Here is a 20,773-nt window from a genome sequence, read left to right on the forward strand (position 1 = left end):
GAATTCTGTCTTTTTCTAAGATGAAGAAAAGGAAGAGGTTCAAGAAGGACAGTCATATTTGTAGAGATAGGGCTTCCTATGACACCACCTCTCTTTCAGGTGAGGTGGACTGTACCAAAGTGGTCCCCGTGTCACAGCCCCTTTCCTTCCAGGTCACTGGATGCCTGCTTCTCCATTTACCAATAAGTTGTCACTCAGTTTGGTAGAAAGGATGGCCCCATTCAAGGCTGTATTCGGGCACATGCGCGGTTTGATAAGCCAAAATCCTATGTGGGGTGGAGGTCATGGTTGACCCCCTGCCACAACCTGTAGTAGGAGAAGTGAATGGTTCTTGTCACAATTGGTAGCAACCATGCCTTTCATTTGAAGGGGCTAGGGCTCGATCCCAGTACGAGATAGAAATTTATTTCTATTTGAGCACGATATTATGTTGATTTTCATCCGTATACTCATTAGGGGTAATTTGAATTAAAAGCTATCAATTGTGTTGCCTGGTGGGTCGGTAAGTCGGGGAAAACTAGCTGGTATGAGAGATGTCTCGTCAGGTAAATCCGAAAGTGCAGTTAGCACTTAGGTTCCAACTTCTTTTAGAGCCTCTGGTGGCATGAGTGGTAGTAACCTTGCCTTTAATTTGAAGGGGCTAGGGTTCGATGCCAGTATGAGATAGAAATTAATTTTTATTTGAGCACTATATTGTGTTGATTTTCATCCATACATATGATTAGTGCCTAAGCCCTGTCTCCATCTAAGCTAGGAGCAGGGAGAGCCAGGCAATGGTTGCTGATGACTCAGCAGGTAGACCTATAGGATCCCCCAAATCCCCATTCTTAACTCATAAGGATAGTGAGGTTGCAGACACTAAAGAAACTATCAACTTTGAGTGGGACTTTAACCCCAGTCTGGTGAATGCCAGACAAGGACATTTCCAATAGGCTACCATAACCCTGTAGAGGTACCTCCAGTTCATAGTCATTGGCTCTTCATGAGTGGAGGCTATCCAGCATTTCCTCTTAGTGAAAAGCTTTTTTCAAGGCACTGTGCAGACGTCTAGATACCTCTGGAGAGCCTCTGCTTCTGTCTACCAGGTTAAGCGGGCCATCTTCTTTGATTCATATCATAGCAGAGATATTTCTCCAGCCGAAGCACTGATTGTGGATTTCCTCACCTTCCTTTACCATGAGAAGTACCTCCCATCTTGCCTACAAAAGGCTACCGCTCAGCCTTGAGTATGGTCTTTCAATTGAAGAGCATAGACCTCTCCACTTCCTGAGAGAAATCTGTGCTTGTGAGGAGCTTCGAGCAGTCTTTCATACCCCAGGATCATGCACACCCAGAGTGGGACGTGCCTTTAGTTCTCAAGGTTCTTACGGATACCTCGTCTGAGCCTTTGAGGAAGGAGGTTTCCTTCAGTTTTGTGCCCAACTTCCTGGCTAAAACTCAGAACCCGTTAGTGCTTGACCCCAAGTTTGAGTAGTTCTCCATCCCTTCCCTTTGAGAGATGTCAGGTGGTGATCAAGAAGAGTTTTTTGTGCCCTGTGAGAGCTCTGCAGTTTTATCTGAAAAGATCCCAACACCTCAGGTCTAAGTATCAGAGACTTTTTGTTTGCACTGGCAGGTCCAAGTAAGAGGTGTCAAGGAACAAGGTCTCTTTGGGGTTCATGAGATGATCTATAGAGTATTTATTTTGATTGACGAGAAGGTCAAGACACCAGCTAGGACCAGAGCTCACAAAGTCAGGAGTAATGACCCACTCTTGCCTTCAGGAGAAACCTGTCAGTGGGCTAAGTGTTGAAGGGCTGAGTCTGGAGAAGGCAGACCACCTTCACAGCCATTTACTTGCGAGGGTGTTGTGGGATTTTGTACTTTGGTAGGAAGTTCTATTAACCATAATAATTACCTGGAAACAGAGATGTATAATCATTAGTAATTATTTCTCAGCTGATCCCATCTCGTCGATATCTGCTTGATGGATAATAATACGTTGGTATTAATAAAATACGTCTTTAATGTATAAAAGACTACATTATGAACTTCTCTTTGTGACAGCTGACTCTCAAGTGTATATGGAGCGTCTTACACAAATCTCACTAACCAAAACATTGCTAAACAAAAGAGCATCGCTCTGAAAAGACTTAAATCCTACTCCAGCATAAATCATAAAGAATCACATCTTATCTGAGGTAACCAACAAATGTTTGAATCCTAATACCAAAACAAATCATTACTCTTATGATCAAAGCATAACATGTCTTATTCATGCAATATGATGCAATGTTGTGCAATACCTGAAACACTTGAAATAACATAGCACATTGTTACAATAATACATAACAGTCTCCTCCCCCTTAACTTGACATTGTAAAAACATTCATAAATCTAATCTCTCAGGGGGCTTTCCTCTGTTAATCCTATTAGGAAGCACTTTAACCTCATCTTGTACTGGTACATGAATTGGTTCTGAATCTACATTGGATGTTGGACCACCTTGGTTAATACTTGACTCATTTGATCTAACAACTTCTTTAAGTTTCTCATCTCTAACATTCACATGCTCTACTGTCTTTCTGTTTAACGGCTGTAATTGATCAACATGACGTTTTACAACATTATCACCAACACGAACATCATAATGTAAATTTCCTATCTCTCTTACAATCTCTCCTGGTACCCACTTCTCTGGAGTGTTGTACGATCTTACCATGACATCAGACAAAGGTAAAAAATGTCTTACATTAGGAAGCTTTGCTATTTGTTTATACCCTTTATCTTCTAAATCACTTTGCAAACTTGGATACAACAAATCTAACTTACACCTTATCCTCCTTCCCATTAACAAATTTGAGGGTGCCACGCCTGTTGTGCTGTGCGGCGTTGTTCTATAAGACAATAAAAATTTGGACACATGCAAAAATATATTACTTGAATTTGCTCTTCTACACTTCATATTGTGCTTAAATGTTTGGACAAATCTTTCAGCCTCTCCATTAGTAGATGGATGATATGTAGCTGAAAATGTATGCTTTATACCATTGACATTACAAAATTCTTTAAACTCTTGTGAAGTAAATTGTGGACCATTATCTGTAACAATTCTTTCTGGAATACCATGCGTTGAAAAAATTTGCATTAACTCTTTTATTGTGGCGTAAGACGTTGTCGTCTTCATTGGGATAATTTCTGGCCACTTACTGTAAGCATCTACTACTATCAAAAACAAATAATTCAAAAAAGGACCTGCAAAATCTATATGCACTCTTTGCCATGGATACCTGGGCAACTCCCACGGGTGCATTCTAGCAAATTGAGGATTGTTTTGTTGCATAACACAATTCATACAATTCCTTATATAACATTCCACATCTTTATCTACACCTGGCCACCATACAAAAGTTCTCGCAATTGACTTTGATCTTACAATACCTTGGTGATCAGCATGTATTTCAGACAAAACCTTATTTCTCAGTGAATTAGGAATAACTACCCTGGAACCTCTCATCACTATTCCTTGTGTCACACTCAGTTCATACCATATATCCTTATACGGTTTACAATTTTCCTCCTTTCCACATAAGTCCCTACCTGTCATTAAACTCTCCAAAACCTTACTAAGTACTGGGTCTTGCTTGGTACTGTGTGCTACATCTTTTGCAGTTATTGGTACATTACATACTGAAATTAACAGAACACTGTCATCATACTCTTCTGGAGCTTTGTCTACGGGTAATCTGGATAAAGCATCTGCATTACCCATATTTGATGTTGGACGGTATTCTATATCATAGTGGTACGCTGCTAACGTAACTGCCCAACGTTGTAGTCTTGCAGCTACCAACGTAGGTAAACTTGCTTTTGGACCCAATATTGCTAATAAAGGTTTATGATCTGTAACAAGTGTGAACTTTTTCCTACCATAAAGATACATATGGAATTTTTTAACTCCATAAACTAATGCTAAACCTTCCTTTTCTATTTGAGAGTAATTCCTTTCTGCCTTGTTCAATACTCTAGAAGTGAATGCAATTGGTTTTTCTGTTCCATCTGGCATTACATGAGATAATACTGCACCTAGACCTATGTTTGATGCATCACAAACTAATTTAACTGGTAAATCCATTCGATAATGTACTAAGAATGTAGGTGATGTTATTTCCTGCTTGATTCTTTCAAAAGATTCCTGACACTCTTTTGTCCACTTCCATTCTACACCCTTATTCAACAGATTATACAATGGATGTGCAATTGTAGACAAATTCTGAATGAAATTCCCATAAAATGTTACTAAACCTAGAAATGATTGTAATTCCTTAACATTTTCTGGCACTTTTGTTGATTGTACAGCTTTAATCTTCTCTTTAGTTTTGTGAATACCCTTGCCATTTATTACAAAACCTAAGTATTCCACTGAATCAACTTCTAAAATACATTTGTTCTTATTTACTCTAATATTATGTTCCTTCAACTTCTTCAGAACTGTTCGCAATCTCTCTCTATGTTCTCTTGTGTCTTTACCCGCAATTAAAATATCATCTATAAAAATGAATACTCCTTGCATTCCTGAAAAAATCTTATCCATAGTTTGTTGCCATATAGCTGGACTACTTGCAACTCCATAAGGTAATCTCTTTGGCCTAAACAAACCTAAGGATGTATTTACTGTACATAATTCTTGTGAAGTTTCATCCATGGGAAGCTGTTGAAATGCTTGTCTTAAATCTAATTTAGAAAAAACACTGCATCCTGACATAGTTGCAAACATGTCTTTCGGATTTGGTAAGGGATGTTGAGCTACTTGCAGTTGTGGATTTAACGTTACTTTGTAATCTCCACACAACCTAACCTGTCCACTTTCCTTCACAATAGGAACTAATGGTGTAGCCCAATCTGAATATGTGACCTTTTCCCAAGAACCTTCACTTTCTAATCTCTTGATTTCTGTTTCAACTGCACTTTTCAATGCATATGGTACTGGTCTCGGAGCAAAAAATCTAGGATAATTGTCAGGTTTCAAAATTAAAATTGCCTTTGCGTTCTTTACTGTACCTATTTTATCTTCAAATACGTCTTGAAACTCTGATAGGATATCATTCATAGACATTTCATTTTTGTTTTCATCTTGTCTACCTGCAACCTTCAAAATACTAGGCCAATCTAACTTCAAATACTGTAGCCAATCTAAACCTAGCAAAGTTTGTCCATTACCTTTTACTACTGTTAATGGCATTCTCTCTAATTTCTGTTCTTTGTACTGTACTTCTACGTTCGAAACACCTATTACCTGAATATCAAAACCATTATAACCTTTCAAAACTCTATTTGTACCTTCTAAAAACAAATTAGGAATGCCTTTAGCCATTTTCTCAGACATAATTGATACATCGGCTGCTGTGTCAACTTGCATCAAAATTGGTTTACCATTTATGATTACTTCTACCATGATATGTTTCTTTGCACCTTTATTGACTGAATTTATGTGAAACGCAAAATCAGTTTCTGAACTAACCTGATTATCATGAACATTTTCCTCATTATTCTCTTGACCCATAGTATCAACTGTAGCATTTATTTTCTTTGCGTACTGTTTAGGAAATCTACAAGCAGTTGCAAAATGACCTAGCTTTCTGCAATTCTGGCATGTCTGTCCAGTAGCAGGGCATTTCTTTGCTTCGTATGCAAGATGATCAGTTTTACCACACCTAAAACACTTGGGTTTTTCCTGTTGTTTCTGTGTATAAGCCTGATTCTGATATTTATGAACAATAGTGTTAGGCACTTTTCTATGACTAGGCTTTGACATATTCCTTCTCTGATTCTCATTGGTTTTCCACTTAGAACCTACTGTATTAATTTTAGAATTTTCCATTCTATTGCTTGTAGAACTACCTATTATGTGACTTTGCCTATTTGATGTTTCTAAAGCTCTGCCTGTTATCAATACCTTTTCTAATGTTAAATCTTTATCTTGCAATAATTTCTTTCTTAGCTCTTCTGATGTGCAATGTGCAATTACCTGATCTATGATAACATTCTCTAACTCTAGAAATTCACATGAAACAGCTAAATTCTTTAGTCTAGTCACAAATGCATCTAAACTTTCATTTTCTTTCTGATAAGCTTGCGCTGAAAACTGGTATCTTTCAAAAAATTTATTGACTTGAGGAGCAAAATATGTGGTAAGTGCCTTAATTGCAGCTTCACTTGTGTCATCTGTAGGCTGCAAAGTCTTAAACACTTCCCGAACTTCCCTACCTGCTGTATGAAGTAATAATGCCTTCTTTTGTGCATCCTTCATGTTCCCTAATGCTTCTAAATAAATCTTAAATTCCTCACACCACTGTTGCCATCGTGTTGCAACAGAATTAGGCTCAGCAGTGACGCTAAAAGCTTGAGGTGCTTCGATGTTAAAAGGCATTTTGTTTGCTTACCTTGTGGTAGGTTAAGTTGCAGTCACAAGTATACTTCCTACCTACCCAACTTAAAATTTCACCCTTTTGTGTATTTGATGAAATTCCTATTCTGCTGCTGGTAAAATCTTCATTGGGCAATTTTACTCTTGATTTCCAATGTAAGAACGGAACTTCTCTTGTGCTGGCCGTCTTTGTACATATGCTCCAATGCTTCTCCCTGCTTGTCCGTCGTCCTCGATCGTCGGTCGCCACTGTGGGATTTTGTACTTTGGTAGGAAGTTCTATTAACCATAATAATTACCTGGAAACAGAGATGTATAATCATTAGTAATTATTTCTCAGCTGATCCCATCTCGTCGCCACTGTGGGATTTTGTACTTTGGTAGGAAGTTCTATTAACCATAATAATTACCTGGAAACAGAGATGTATAATCATTAGTAATTATTTCTCAGCTGATCCCATCTCGTCGATATCTGCTTGATGGATAATAATACGTTGGTATTAATAAAATACGTCTTTAATGTATAAAAGACTACATTATGAACTTCTCTTTGTGACAGCTGACTCTCAAGTGTATATGGAGCGTCTTACACAAATCTCACTAACCAAAACATTGCTAAACAAAAGAGCATCGCTCTGAAAAGACTTAAATCCTACTCCAGCATAAATCATAAAGAATCACATCTTATCTGAGGTAACCAACAAATGTTTGAATCCTAATACCAAAACAAATCATTACTCTTATGATCAAAGCATAACATGTCTTATTCATGCAATATGATGCAATGTTGTGCAATACCTGAAACACTTGAAATAACATAGCACATTGTTACAATAATACATAACAGGTGTACCCACAAGTCCCTTGATACCTTTGTGCTTGGACCTGTGATGACTGCACAGGTAGTTTTGTAACCAGCCCAGCTCCCACATGGTACAATGATGCATCTTGTCTAAGGTAATGCGTAGATGTTAGTCTGGAATGAAAGGTGGTATGACTGCCTTTTTTTCCATCATTCTTCTGTCCACGCTTCGGGGACCAAGCAGTCGAAATATTAAGAGCTTGACTGACTTGATACTGGTAAGCTTTACTTCAGAGCTCCATTATTTAGGACTAAACAAGTATCTCTCTCATCATCCTTTAACAAGTGAGGGAATGGTGGATCATATACCAAGCCATTAATCATCATACAAGGTATATGTTTCCAAGTGACGTCCCCTTCGAGGGAAGGGTTTCTCTAGTTTGATTGGGTACATGCATGTATAGCCCAGTCTTATCAACCTTTCATCCTTATGAAAGTCAGGTAGGAGGTTGCTGGAGTCATCGCTTTGCTTCTGCACGGATCAAGTGGTGATCCCTTCCAGGGAAGAAAATCAATTGTTTAGTTTAGGTTCCAGGGGACTTACAACCCAGCAAGCGGTGAGTCACCCTAATTAAAGGATGAGGGTTTGTATGTTGTATAGAAACTAATCAAAATTTTGTAGTCTTTTGTATTTTTCTTAAGCATACAAACCTGAGAATTTTATTTCAACTTCCCTCCTCATCCATCCCTCTGTCCTAGGCTGACAGGTCAAAAGTGAAGGCTCTCTAGCTAGAAAGGTGGCATTGCTACTCATCCTGCATCCTCACCAATTGGATAACTACTTGTTATTCAGCTTTAATGACCAACTCCAGCTAATGCTGAATCAATCTCCATAATTAAGGGACTGAGATTTTGTATGCTAGGAAAATACAAATTACTTTGAAAGTTTGTGATATTTGCCTGGCTTGGAGATTAAAAGTAATAGTTATGGGCAACAAAAAATGCTACACAAGTCAGAAGATCTTGACAGCTATTATGTTCACAAAAGAGTAAAAAGTGACATAAAGAGTTTTCCATCATCGTCAATTTGCCAACCAGCAAGTGTGAAAGGGGAAGTTAATCTGTGAAAAGTCTTGAGTCTATTTCCTGTTTTAAAAACAAAAGAACAAAAAATCAAAGGAAGTCATGGATTCATTGAAATAAGAGTTTGCACATATTTGAACAGCAATAAACGTTAACTTATAGGATATACTTATTTTATATACTGTAGTTTTCACTGGAATTAATATCCATCAATAATTTTATCCTCTCTTTACAGCTTTATACTCAGGAATGTTAACAGCTGTATTGGCCATCCCAGCCTATGAGACTCCCATAGATTCCTTAGAGGACCTCCCCAGAGCCACCAAGGAGGGATTTACTGTGGGAACATTAGAAGGCAGTAGTTATGAAACTCTTTTCAAGGTATATATTTTGTAAGCACTTCCCTGATTTCAGATCCATGGAGTAATTGTCCTTTGAAGCTAACTAAAGAAATCACAAACAGCATTTAAACACAGTTAATAAATAATATACTTCTATTATTGCTACTATTATGGCTCTATTGAGCTGTAGTGTTCATGCTGTGCTTAAAACTGTTACAGTTTAACACGAGTCTCCCCTCCTCGTTCCTCTTCCATCAGACCACGACAAGAAAAGTTTTTTTTTAAATGTGGTATGGTCAATGGTCCACAGAGACCATAGTCTAATTCGCAGGAGACAAGAGTCAAAGGGGGCCATTTTGTTGGTGAAGGAGTTGTGAGGAGGAGAGGCATAATATTTGATGCTCGATGGTCTCAAGGTTTTGATATAATAGTAGTAGTATATCATGCTTCTTTATATCTAAATACTACTTAAGCTTCTTTACATGAAGTAACTATCTTTTCAAAGCTAAATCAGCAATATTTACTCATATCACTAATGGACATGTAATATTAAATGTAAGAGTGGTTGATGATCTTTGAAATGCGAGCTATCATCAACCACATTTTATAACAAGACTATATATGATTTCTTATCAAAGAATTTTTTTTGTTTGCAGACTGCTACTGAAGGTATATTCAAACAGACCTGGGATCTATTTAACCATGAAGATAGATCAAGGAGCTTTGTTGGAAGCAGTATTGTTGGTGGAAAGCGGGTTAGTATTTTTCCAACCATATTCTTTGATAAGTACAATACCATAATTTTGAAATTATTTCGGTTTAGCAAAATTGGAAGTCGTCTCTTTGAAATTATCTGGATGTTATTTACTAGGAAAATACATGAAATAACTGCTGTATTAGTCAGAAAGCAGTACAGTATTTCAATTTTTATTGAATAATTTTCTCATAGTTGACTCATTGACTTAGTAAAATAAATTATCAAGCTTTTTATTAAAGAGCTTCTGTCAAAAATAGGGTAGGAGTCTGGAAAAATAGAAGAGGGGGGAATTTAGTTTTCAGGGAGAACCTCCCCACAATAGATATCCAAATTCCTTCCTGTTGGATTAGAGCGCCATCACTTCCCATGCTACAGGGAAAATGTATAGGAAATTATAGTATGTAAACCTCACACACACTTTATGGAGAGACAATTAATGATAGATATATACTGGATTTGTCAGTACCAGTACCATCAAAGTGTTCAGGTGTTACACCGGCTCGGGAATAATACACCCCAACTGAGAGTACTAAACAAATTAATTGACTTATAGACAATACCGCAAAGAATGGGAAATAGAGCTGCAGTGAATAGGGTTTTTAAATTCATGTTAAAATCTACCTGGTGGCTCATATTTAGAATAAGGATTGCTCACTTCAACAACTTCAGGAAGTGTTCACTTTGATATACATCTCATCCAACCATACCGAACTCTGTTTCTTTAACCTACATTCTTTGAATAATGTAGTGGGAGCATGTATAGATTTAACTACCTCTTAGGGAGGGATACAAATGAATACATAGATAAACTTTAAATAAACATGATTGAAGCTAAATCAAAATCGGAGATTCCTTTAACCTAATATGCCTTTATTGCAGAAGTTAGTTATCTTCACATGGTCTTCTTAATAGGTGAGGCAAAATTTAACAGTGTAACAAAAGGTTAATGAAAATAAACATAAAACACAGCATAATCCACAAAAAAATGACAAATAATAGTGATAATGCAGAGTGAAAAGGGTTTAGTTGATTACATAAATACAACAGGAATCTTAGACCAAAGGTCTACTTGACTGTCCTAGGAATTAATGAGGTTTAATCAAACTTTTGAACAATGACCTATAGAACAGTGTCCAACGTCCATAAAGTTATAATTATACAACGAACTCCACATGCATGCCTGAATGTTCTGAGCTAGACAGTGATCTAAAATTAAAGAAATTACAGTTATTTTTGATGGGGAATGTGGCTATGTATAAATACCTATATAACTCACGTGTTATAGATCCCAAAGTCCGGGTGCACTCCAAAGTGAGTGATTGTCAAGGTCAATGGTAGTTCCATGGGGCCATCCTCAAGATTCCCCTAGTTAATGAGGAAAAAGGATAATGGGAGCATTAGTCTTCTTGGCATTTGTTGCTTCCAGATGTGCTCCTTTCTCTTATTGGCACACCAGATAGGAGCTGGGGAAGATATTCATGGAGGAAGGGCAGTGAGAGATCTCAATAGTGCGACCTCACTTCTGTTATAGGGTGGTCCATACAAAGGGGAAATCTTTCACCTCACCTTCCAAGTAGCAGAATAGTGCCGTATGCCTTCCTAAGCCTGTCCGGCCTGAGGTACCATATCAGAATTATAAAATGTGTTTAATTTGCCTGTAGGAGGAGAGGTCTTGCAGGGTGTCTATTAACAATACAAGGAGTAATCTTGCAGCTCCAGGGGAATACCGCAAAGAATAAACCTATCTGGTATATACAATAATTGATTTATTAAAGAGAAATTGGAAAATGCAGCACATGGTGGTCAATGAATTTCTAAGATAAACAAACTTTAATGTTGGTTGGAAGGTCCTCAACTTATAAAGGATTCGACTTCCAAACATTCGGAGATACAAACTCAAATCCAACTGACGATAACAAAGATAAGATTAAGAAATACTGTAATAAAACATTATTCTGTCATTTAATACAGTAAACAAAACAGCATTTGTAATAACCTGATATCTATTTCATATGAAATCTGACTATTTGTTGACTTTTATACCTTGAAATTTTATGCATGGGATTCAGGTTAGGCCTATCCTAGGCCTAAGGTCACAAAATTCAACATACAAACAATTCGACATGCAAACAGTTTCTTGGAACCAATTAATTTTGTAAGTTGAGGACCTTCTGCTACAAATGAAATACACACTAATAATAATGCATAGTTTACAACCAAATCCAGAAAAATAATTTATCCTGAAATACGTTGCTTAAGGAAACACTTTAAGAACCATTTCATGCAGAGTAGGCCTACTACCGGAGAATTCTATCTGTTATGACATCATGATCAGGATCTTGATAAATGGGATAGAAAATGGAGAGAGTAACTCAAATAAATTGTGCAAAAGTCAACAAGAAAACAGAGAAGGGTAGATAAACTACATCATGCAGAAACTAAAAGATAGCATTCAAATAAGAATAAAGTGAAGATAATTCTTCACAAAGTCACTACTTATCCCCTTGGATTGTAACTAACAGTTAAAAGTAAATCTTAGTGCCTCAAGTCTTAGAAATGTTGATAATAATCCCTAATGTAAATACTTGTAAAATTTACATCTATCTAGTTAAATAAAGGAAACTTTGACAATTGGATGATTTTAGAGACGCATAAATTGAATTAAGTGTTACGTTTGTTTTGGTCAATCATAAGGTGTGAAGAATTATCTTCACGATTCAATTTCATTAATCTTTTATATTAATTAAGCTCATGCATTATTTAGTTTAGTCAGCTTTATCCGTTTTCTTGTTTCTCTTGCATGATCCATTCTAGTTACCCTCTCCATTTTCTATCCTATCTATCAAGATTCTCTTTTCTTGATGTCACGACTGGTAGATTTCTGTGGTACTAATTAGCTGTCTGAATGAAGTTATTGTAATTTCCTTGAGCAGGGTATATTCTATGATAAATAATTCTCTGCTCTTGGTAGCAAATTGTACATTAGAGTTTGTGTATTTCATGTACATCTCTGTGCATAAATTTCAAGACTGTTTGATTAGAAATCTTATTATCCAACATGCACTGTCTTTGTTGATTCCTCTTTCATTATATCAGTTATTGTATATGCCAGACTATCTATCTACCTAGGCACTTCCCCTAATTTTGGGGGGTAGTCAACATAATAAAAATTAATACAAGGGAACTCTTCTTCGCTTCACTCCTCCCAGACGACAAGGGATTCAGCCGATTTTGGTTGGTCACTGCTAGGGTGCCATAACCCACCCTCCTCCGTTATCCCCCACAAATGATGCTTCATATGCTGAATCCCCTACTGCTACTACCTCAGCAGCCGGAGGAAGCAGCAGTGCCTCCCGGAACTGCATCACAAATGCTCGCCATTCATTCCTATTTCTAGTAAAGTTTTACCTCTCTCACATCTATCTTCCTATCACCTAGAGCTTCCATCACTCCATCCATCCACCCACCCAAACCTTGGCCTTCCTCTTGTACTTCTCCCATCAACTTTTGCATTCATCACTTAATTCAGCAGACAGCCATTTTCCATTCTCTCTACATGGCCAAACCACCTTGACATATTCATATCCACTCTAGCTGCTAATTCATTTCTTTCACCTGTCATCAGCCTCACTACTTCATGCCTAACCCTACATCTAATCAAGAAACACCAGCCATGCTCCTCAGACGCTCTATCTCGAACACATTCAATTTCTGTCTATCCGTCACATCGCAACAACTCCGATCCATACAGCATAGTTGGTACAATCACTTTATCATACAGAACTCTCTATACATTCATTCCTAACCCTCTATTCTATACTGCTCCTTTCCCTTCCCCCAACACTTTACATCATTCATTCACTCTGATGTACGTCTGTTTCCATTCCACCATTTGTAACAACAACAGACCCCAAGTACTTAAACTGATCCCCTTCCTCAAGTAACTCTCCATTCAACATGACATTCAACCTAGTACCACCCTCCCTTCTTGTGCATCTCATAACCCTACTCTTACCCACATTAACTCTCAACTTCCTTCTCTCACACACCCTTCCAAACTATTTCACTAATCGACCCCGCTTCTCTTCTAAGTCTGCAACCAATACAGTATCATCCGCAAGCAACAACTGATTCACCTCCCACTCGTGATCACTCTCATCTGACAGTTTCAACTTCTGAACAAGCACTCAAGCATTCACCTCTTCCACAACAAAATCAACAGACAAATTGAACAACCATAGTGAGATCACACATCCCTGATTCAGTCCCCACTCTCCCTGGAAACCAATCACTCTCTTCATTTCCTATCCTACCACACGCTTTACTGTCTATGTAGAAACTCTTCACTGCTTGCAAAAACCTTCCACCAATTCCATATAACCTCTTCACTTTCCACATCTCCTCCTTATCAACCCCATCATAAACTTTCTCCAGATCCAAACGCAACATACACCACCTTGCCTGTTGCTAAATATTTCTCGCATATCTGCCTAACTGTAAAAATCTGACCCATACGTCCCCTACCACTTCTAAAACCACCCTGTACTTCTAAGATTGCATCCTCTGTTTAAAAATTGAATCCTCTGTTTTATCCTTAATCCTATTAATTAGCACTCTGTCATACACTTTTCCAACCACACTCAACAGACTAATACCCCTCGAATTACAACACTCGTGTACATCTCCCATTTTATAGTGGAACAATACATGCACACACCCAGTCCACTGGTACTATTGACAACATAAAACATATATTGAACAATCTCACCAACTATTCAAGGACAGTCGCACCCCCTTCCTTTAATATTTCAGACATTACAACATCCTTACGAGTTGCTTTTCCTGTTCTTGTTTCATCTAGTGTTCTTTTCACTTCCTCTCTTGTACTCTCTCTTTCATTTTCATCTCCCATCACTGGCACCTCAACATCTGCAACAGCAATTATATTTGCCCCTCTTTTATCCCCAGCATTCAGCAACCTTTCACAATACTCACCCCACCTTTTCTTTGCCTCCTCTCCTTTCCACAACCTTCCATTTTCATCTTTCACTGTCTCTTCAATTTTAGATCCACCTTTCCTTATTCTCCTTATTTCTCTCCAAAACTACTTATTCTCTTCATACGAACAAATGACCCAAACCCTGACCCCACCTCCATTCAGCCTCCCTCTTTGCCTGAGCTACCTTACGTTTCACTTCCACAGTTTTCTCTATATCTTTCATGCTCTACTCTATTACTCTGCAACCATTCTTCAAATGCCCTCTTTTTCTCTTCCAAATCTACTTTCATCTTCACTCCATTCCACTATTCACTACCCTTCCTTATGCTGCCTCCAACAATTCTCTTGCCACACAAATTACTTGCAAACCCAACAAAATTCTCTTTTATTAACTTCCACTCCTCTAAATTACCAGTTTCTCTCACTTTTGCCCTGTCTTATGGCGCTTTCAACCTTTCTTGATATTAATTTTTTACCTCTGGTTTTTTTTTTTTTTTTCAACTCTTCAACCTTTACTACCTCCCTTTTACATCTCCCTACTCTTTTGCTACAACTCATTTTCCTGCAACCAAAAAATGAACATACATAACTTTAGCCATACCCCTAAACACTTACATATCTTTCAAACATCCTTCTTGTTAACAACACATAATCTATTAATGCCCTTTATACCACTCATCCATTTGCCACTCTAACCCATGTATACTTGTTATTATCTTTATTTTTGAAAAACTTCAATTTATCACCAGCTCTTGTCCAACACCTATGTACCAGTCTCTCACCACTCATTTTCACCTGGTATGCCATATTTCCAATGACACATTCTATTTTATATACACCAAGTGTTGCAAGATTAGCTATTTGTATTTTATATAGACACCCATCAGGATCCTTATTTCTGCAGGGAAATTAATCACGTTTCCAATTCCGACATGGCACCTCAAGACTGTGTAGGCCTATAAGAACATATGAAGTTTTTTGTCTGTTGAGGAGACAGGTAAACATCTTCTCCCTTTCAAACTGCTCAGTCTATAATGATAGACCATCCGAAGTGCTGAACTAGGCTAAGCTCTCAGGGGCTGTCCTCAGTGAACACTTAACCCTCTACCCCGTACATCCAGAAGAGGAAGAAGTCTCCTTGAAGCAGTAGCAACAGTGTGGCTCCCTTTATCCTGTCTTCGCAGCATATCGGGAGAGTCTCGAGGGCAGGCCCATAGAAATAGGGGTTGACCTCACCACATACCAAGACTGAAACACACCTTGGCCATTGTGATCTATGATATTATAATCTTATGGATAATTCAATCAATCATCATCCACGTGTTTGACTGAATCCCTTAATAAATCGGACAACAGAGTAGACTCTTTTTGGAAGTGTCCCGTTGTGTTTTACTCCTTTGACTAACAAATTTCATTCATGGGTTAATTTATATTACTTGTCAAATCCCTACATGTTTTATGTTCTGGATAATCCTTTGTTGCGTTGTTAAAAATTGTGTAACTTTTAAGATGACCATATGGAGAAAAGTGTAATTTGTAAGAATAAAGGTGTGAGATAGGTGAAGAGAATCTCAGATCTTTTATTTAACCAATTTTTGCCTATTTACCTTTTTACCTATATGCTATTGAGAACTTAAATTGACTTGTCAGGTAAATTTCTAAGGTTATTTATGTCCTTGGTTAGATCCCTTCTTCAGAGGTAATTAAGATTATTTCATGCTCCAACCACATTGTTTAAGGGATTTTGAGTTAAATAAACCGAGTCAGGGATGTTTGGGTAAAGTTTTCAATGAAGGTGATCTCCCAGAGTTGTTGAAGTGAACGCTCCACGTTCCAAACTTACCATCCTTGGCGGGTTTGGGGAGCCAGTCATCAGCAGCAATTTCTGGGCCCTCTCTGGTCTTACCTAGAGTGGAGAGTGGGCTTGGGCACTTATGTGTATATGGTTATTCTCTAGGGCATTGTCCTGCTTGCAAGAGCAGTGTCACTGTCCCTTGGATAGCAGACTTTTTTTCCCATTGTTTGGTACCAAAAAAAGTGAGCTAGACAGGAGTGTACAACCAACTCAAAATTTAACCCCCTTATTGGAAATCATGTGATGGACTAATTATTATTATTATTATTATTATTGTTGTTGTTATTATTATTGTTATTATTATTACTTGCCAAGCTACATCCCTATTTGGAAAAGTAGGATGCTATAAGCCCAAGGGCTCCAACAGGGAAAATAGCCCAGTGAGGAAAGGAAACGAGGATATAATAGAAGTAATTAACAATTAAAATAAAATATTTTAGAAGAGTAACAACACTGAAATAAATATTTCATATATAAACTATAAAAAACTGTAACAAAATAAGAGAAAGATAAATAAGGGAGAATAGTGTGCCTGAGTGTACCCTCAAGCTAGAGAACTCTACCCCAAGACAGTGGAAGATCATGGTACAGAGGCTATGGCGATACCCCTGACTAGAGAATAATGTTTTTATTTTGGAGTGTCCTTCTAGAAGAGCTGCTTACCATAGCTAAAGTCTCTTCTACCCTTACCAAGAGGAAAGTAGACACTGAACAATTACAGTGCAGTAGTTAACCCCTTGAGCAAGTAAGAATTGTTCTGTAATATCTGTGTTGTCAGGTGTATGACAGAGGAGAATATGTAAAGAATAGGCTAGACTATTCAATGTATGTGTAGGCAAAGGGAAAATGAACCATAACCAGTGAGAAGTATCCAATGTAGTACTGTCTGGCCAGTCAAAGGACCCAATAACTCTCTAGTGGTAGTATCTCAATGGGTTGCTGGTGCCCTGGCCAACCTGCTACCTAAACTTTGTTATCTTACAAAAATTGTAAGTAACTGGTGTTTTCTGGATGACAAATGTCCGCACACAGCCTCGATGGTTTGTTTTTATATTGGAACAAATCTACAAGAGACAACCTGACACCAATTAGTGCACCTCTTCAGCGACTTGGCAGGTCTGGGATGCACAGATGTTGCCACAAATTCTGGTTTTACTGTATCCTGAGACAGTGCTTAGTAGCCTACACCTTCTATGCCTTTCCTTAATCTGTGTCATTTAGGCTTGGAAATCTTTTTTAAATAATCTTCTGCCATTTTATATAGTAGAAATTCAATGCAAGCTTACATTATTGCAACCAATAGAACTCATTTGAATAATGACACTATACTATTAGTGTGGATACCAGGGTTATATATTCAGTGGGTGCTAGGTGTGCACACCTTCAGCCACAGAGAGAAATCCATGGCAGTTGTATATAAATTCAGCAGTAAGTGGAAAAGGACATTTTCTTTGTTGTTACTATCCATTCTGAATAATATTTCATGATTTAAGAGTTTATGTGTTCTGTAGATACACTGCACTCCCAATGATTAATTGTATCGTTATGTGGCAAGGCGTGTATGGTGGAATGTGAAGGAAGGCTGTTAAAAACTTAGGCATTAGGTGTCCATATCAACGAACTGTATTTCTAGTAAGGTAGTATGTATAAAGTGTCTTTGCCATATGTGCATAGTAATAAGACTGGCAAGAATTATGATATATTATTTATTATGAAATAAAAATGTTATTAAGTCACTCAATCAGAAAAGAGAAGCTGGTTGGCCAGTCATCATATGATGGAGCAAGTGTGATGAGTGGGCATGCCAGCACGCTGCCGGACAAAAAAAGTTTAGATAAATATCTCCTTGCTATTTTTACACACTGGTATGCTTAAAAATTGAATTTAATTCTTCGGCAAGGCCTTTCTAATATTATGAAGTGTAAAATACTTTTTCAAATTCTGGGTGGTCTAGCAGCAATTTTTTTCTAATTCTGCTAAGCGAGTGCATGCACCTCAGGAATTTTTTTCTTTTTGCAAGGAAATTACCCACTGCTGCACCCTCCAGATGGAATTTTACTTCTCGTTAAAACAACACAATTTAGGAGTACATGCCCAAACTAATAGTTTTTTCCAGCCCATTACTGAAAGCTCTGCAGATTGGGACACTGACACTGTTGTGAACGCACATGGATTTGAGAAATTTCTGCAAGAATTTCAAACAATACTATTGCTTGAAATATTTTAAAAATTATTTGGCTATACTGATATGTTGTATAATGTGCTACATAGCATAATGTTTGATGTTCTTTACTGCTGTAAATAAAATGAGGTTTCTCAATGCCTAATGCATGAAAAGGAACACGAATTTTAAAACTTATGTGTTTCTGCTGTGACTGTTTCTAGTAGAAGGTAGATGCAATGACAGTGACCAAAAATTACAAAGGCCGAAAAGGATTAAAGCAATGGTTGTAAAAATAAAAAAAATCTTATCTTGCAATCTATCAGAACATAGTAGAAAGTGTATTCATGCAAATTACGACCAGGTACTCTTCCCTTTCAAAGCTTGAGTTGTCCAACTTTTTTGGGCACGAGAAAAAGGAAGTGTCCATGAAGCAGTTCCCTGATCCTTTATTAACCAAGATAAAGGGTTTCTATACCTCTTTGGCTACATTTGTTTGAAGAATGAACTTTTTGTACTGTATCCATCTCGAGAGTTTGCAGGCAAAAAATGTATACAAATTAGTAGAATTCATAGTAAAATACAGGCTTCATTCAGTTTTCAATGAAGCATTCCAGTTGGCTTATTTAATCTTAACCATATCAAGCAACACAACTTCAGAAGAGTGCTCATTTTCTGCCCTATAAAGAATAAATTCATACTACTGCACACCTAAGTTCTATCTCTCCTACCGATCGCCATGGCTTAAAGAGCTTTAGACTTTGCCTCTGAATCAGGCTGTGAGCAAATCATAAATGAAGCTACTTACAGGTCTGGTAATTGCTTGGACCTCGTATACACTGACTCCCCTGGCGTTATAACTAGTAAGGTTGGTTCTCCAGTCGGGACATCTGATCATGCCTTGATTTCATTATTAGTGAAGACTGAGCAGCCTGTCCCTGATATATCATATTCTTGTAAAATTTATATGAAATCCCAAGCAGACTGGAATGGGATTTTGCATGATCTTTTGTGCTTGAATTGGTCACAATTATATGATAGTGCAGATCCTGTTGTCCCTTTGAATGAGAATCTAGTCAACATAATTGATAGGCGTATCCCTTCTCGTGTGCTAAGGTACCGAGTGAAGGACAAACCGTGGTTCAATGATGATTGTAGACGTGCTTATTTGGAGAAACAGGAGGCCTATCATCTTTGGAAGGGTAACAGATCAGATTTGACCTGGAGCAACTATACTCAGCTTCGAGCTTTTGCTCAGAGAGTTTATGCCTCAATTGAAAAGGAGTACAATTTAACCATAAAAGAAACACTTTCTGGTACAACTCAGGAACATAAATGGTGGTCTACCCTTAAATCTGCACTCTTTGGTGTAGTTGCAACAGTTCCTCCTTTACTCAAACCAGATGGCTCAGTCACTCACTGTCCAAAGGAAAAGGCAACCCTTTTGGCTGATGTTTTCGACAGTAAACAGAGTAATGAAAAACTTGAACTTCCTCATTCCTGTTTTCCTGAGGCTAAACTAACTAGTTTAGCTTTTCGATCTCGTGAGATTAAAGCTCTGTTGATGGATCTTGATGCCTATGGAGGTGTAGACCCAAATGGTATTTTTCCTTTGTTTTTTATAAAGACAGCAGATTTCTTAGCTCCAAAGTTATCTGTTATTTTGCTCAAGTTAGCAAGAAGAGGGCGCTTTTGGCACTAGTTGGAGAATTGGTAATGTTACTCCTCTATGTAAATGTGTTTGTGGTAGCTCAAGTCCCACTGATTACCGCCCAATTTCCATAACTCCCATATTATCTAAAGTTTTTGAACGTCTTCTGGCAAAACGTCTTAACAGGTTTGCTGAAGGTAATCATCTACTCCCTAGTTTGCAATTTGGTTTTCGTAAAGGCCTTGGAGCATGTGATGCCCTTCTTACAATCTCCAATGCTGTACAGAAATCCCTTGATTGTGGTCGGGAAGTTCGTATGATTGGCCTTGATTTTAGTGCTGCCTTTGACCGTGCTAATCATGAGGCCCTTGTTTTCAAACTGAAACAGTTGGGAGTGGGTGGGTCGTTTCTTAGCATTATTATTGATTTTTTAAGTAATAGATCTCAAAGAGTTGTTGTTGCTGGGCACCATAGTGATTATAGGAATGTGATATCCGGTGTTCCACAGGGTAGTGTTCTTGGCCCATTACTTTTCATACTATATACACATGACATGTGGTTTGGCCTTGAAAACAAGCTTGTTGCATATGCAGATGATGCTACTCTCTTTGCATCAATTCCATCCCCTGAATGTAGATCTGGGGTTGGTGAATCCCTTAATAGAGATTTAGCTAGAATTAGTGCATGGTGCAAATTATGGGGTATGAAGTTGAATCCT

At 37.8% G+C, this 20,773-nt stretch overlaps 1 protein-coding gene across 3 annotated transcripts in view; it reads left to right on the plus strand.

Moving 5' to 3' along the window:
* LOC137650249 (probable glutamate receptor) overlaps positions 1 to 20,773 on the plus strand; it is a 110,068-nt gene that overhangs the window by 56,506 nt on the left and 32,789 nt on the right. For all 3 annotated transcript variants that reach the window (XM_068383545.1, XM_068383543.1, XM_068383544.1), the window contains 2 exons: positions 8,527 to 8,672; positions 9,289 to 9,387. In XM_068383545.1, the coding sequence (XP_068239646.1) occupies positions 8,527 to 8,672; positions 9,289 to 9,387 (245 nt within the window). The remainder of the gene's footprint in view (positions 1 to 8,526; positions 8,673 to 9,288; positions 9,388 to 20,773) is intronic.

Source organism: Palaemon carinicauda, chromosome 11 (genome assembly GCF_036898095.1).
Source record: "Palaemon carinicauda isolate YSFRI2023 chromosome 11, ASM3689809v2, whole genome shotgun sequence".
NCBI lineage: Eukaryota > Metazoa > Arthropoda > Malacostraca > Decapoda > Palaemonidae > Palaemon > Palaemon carinicauda.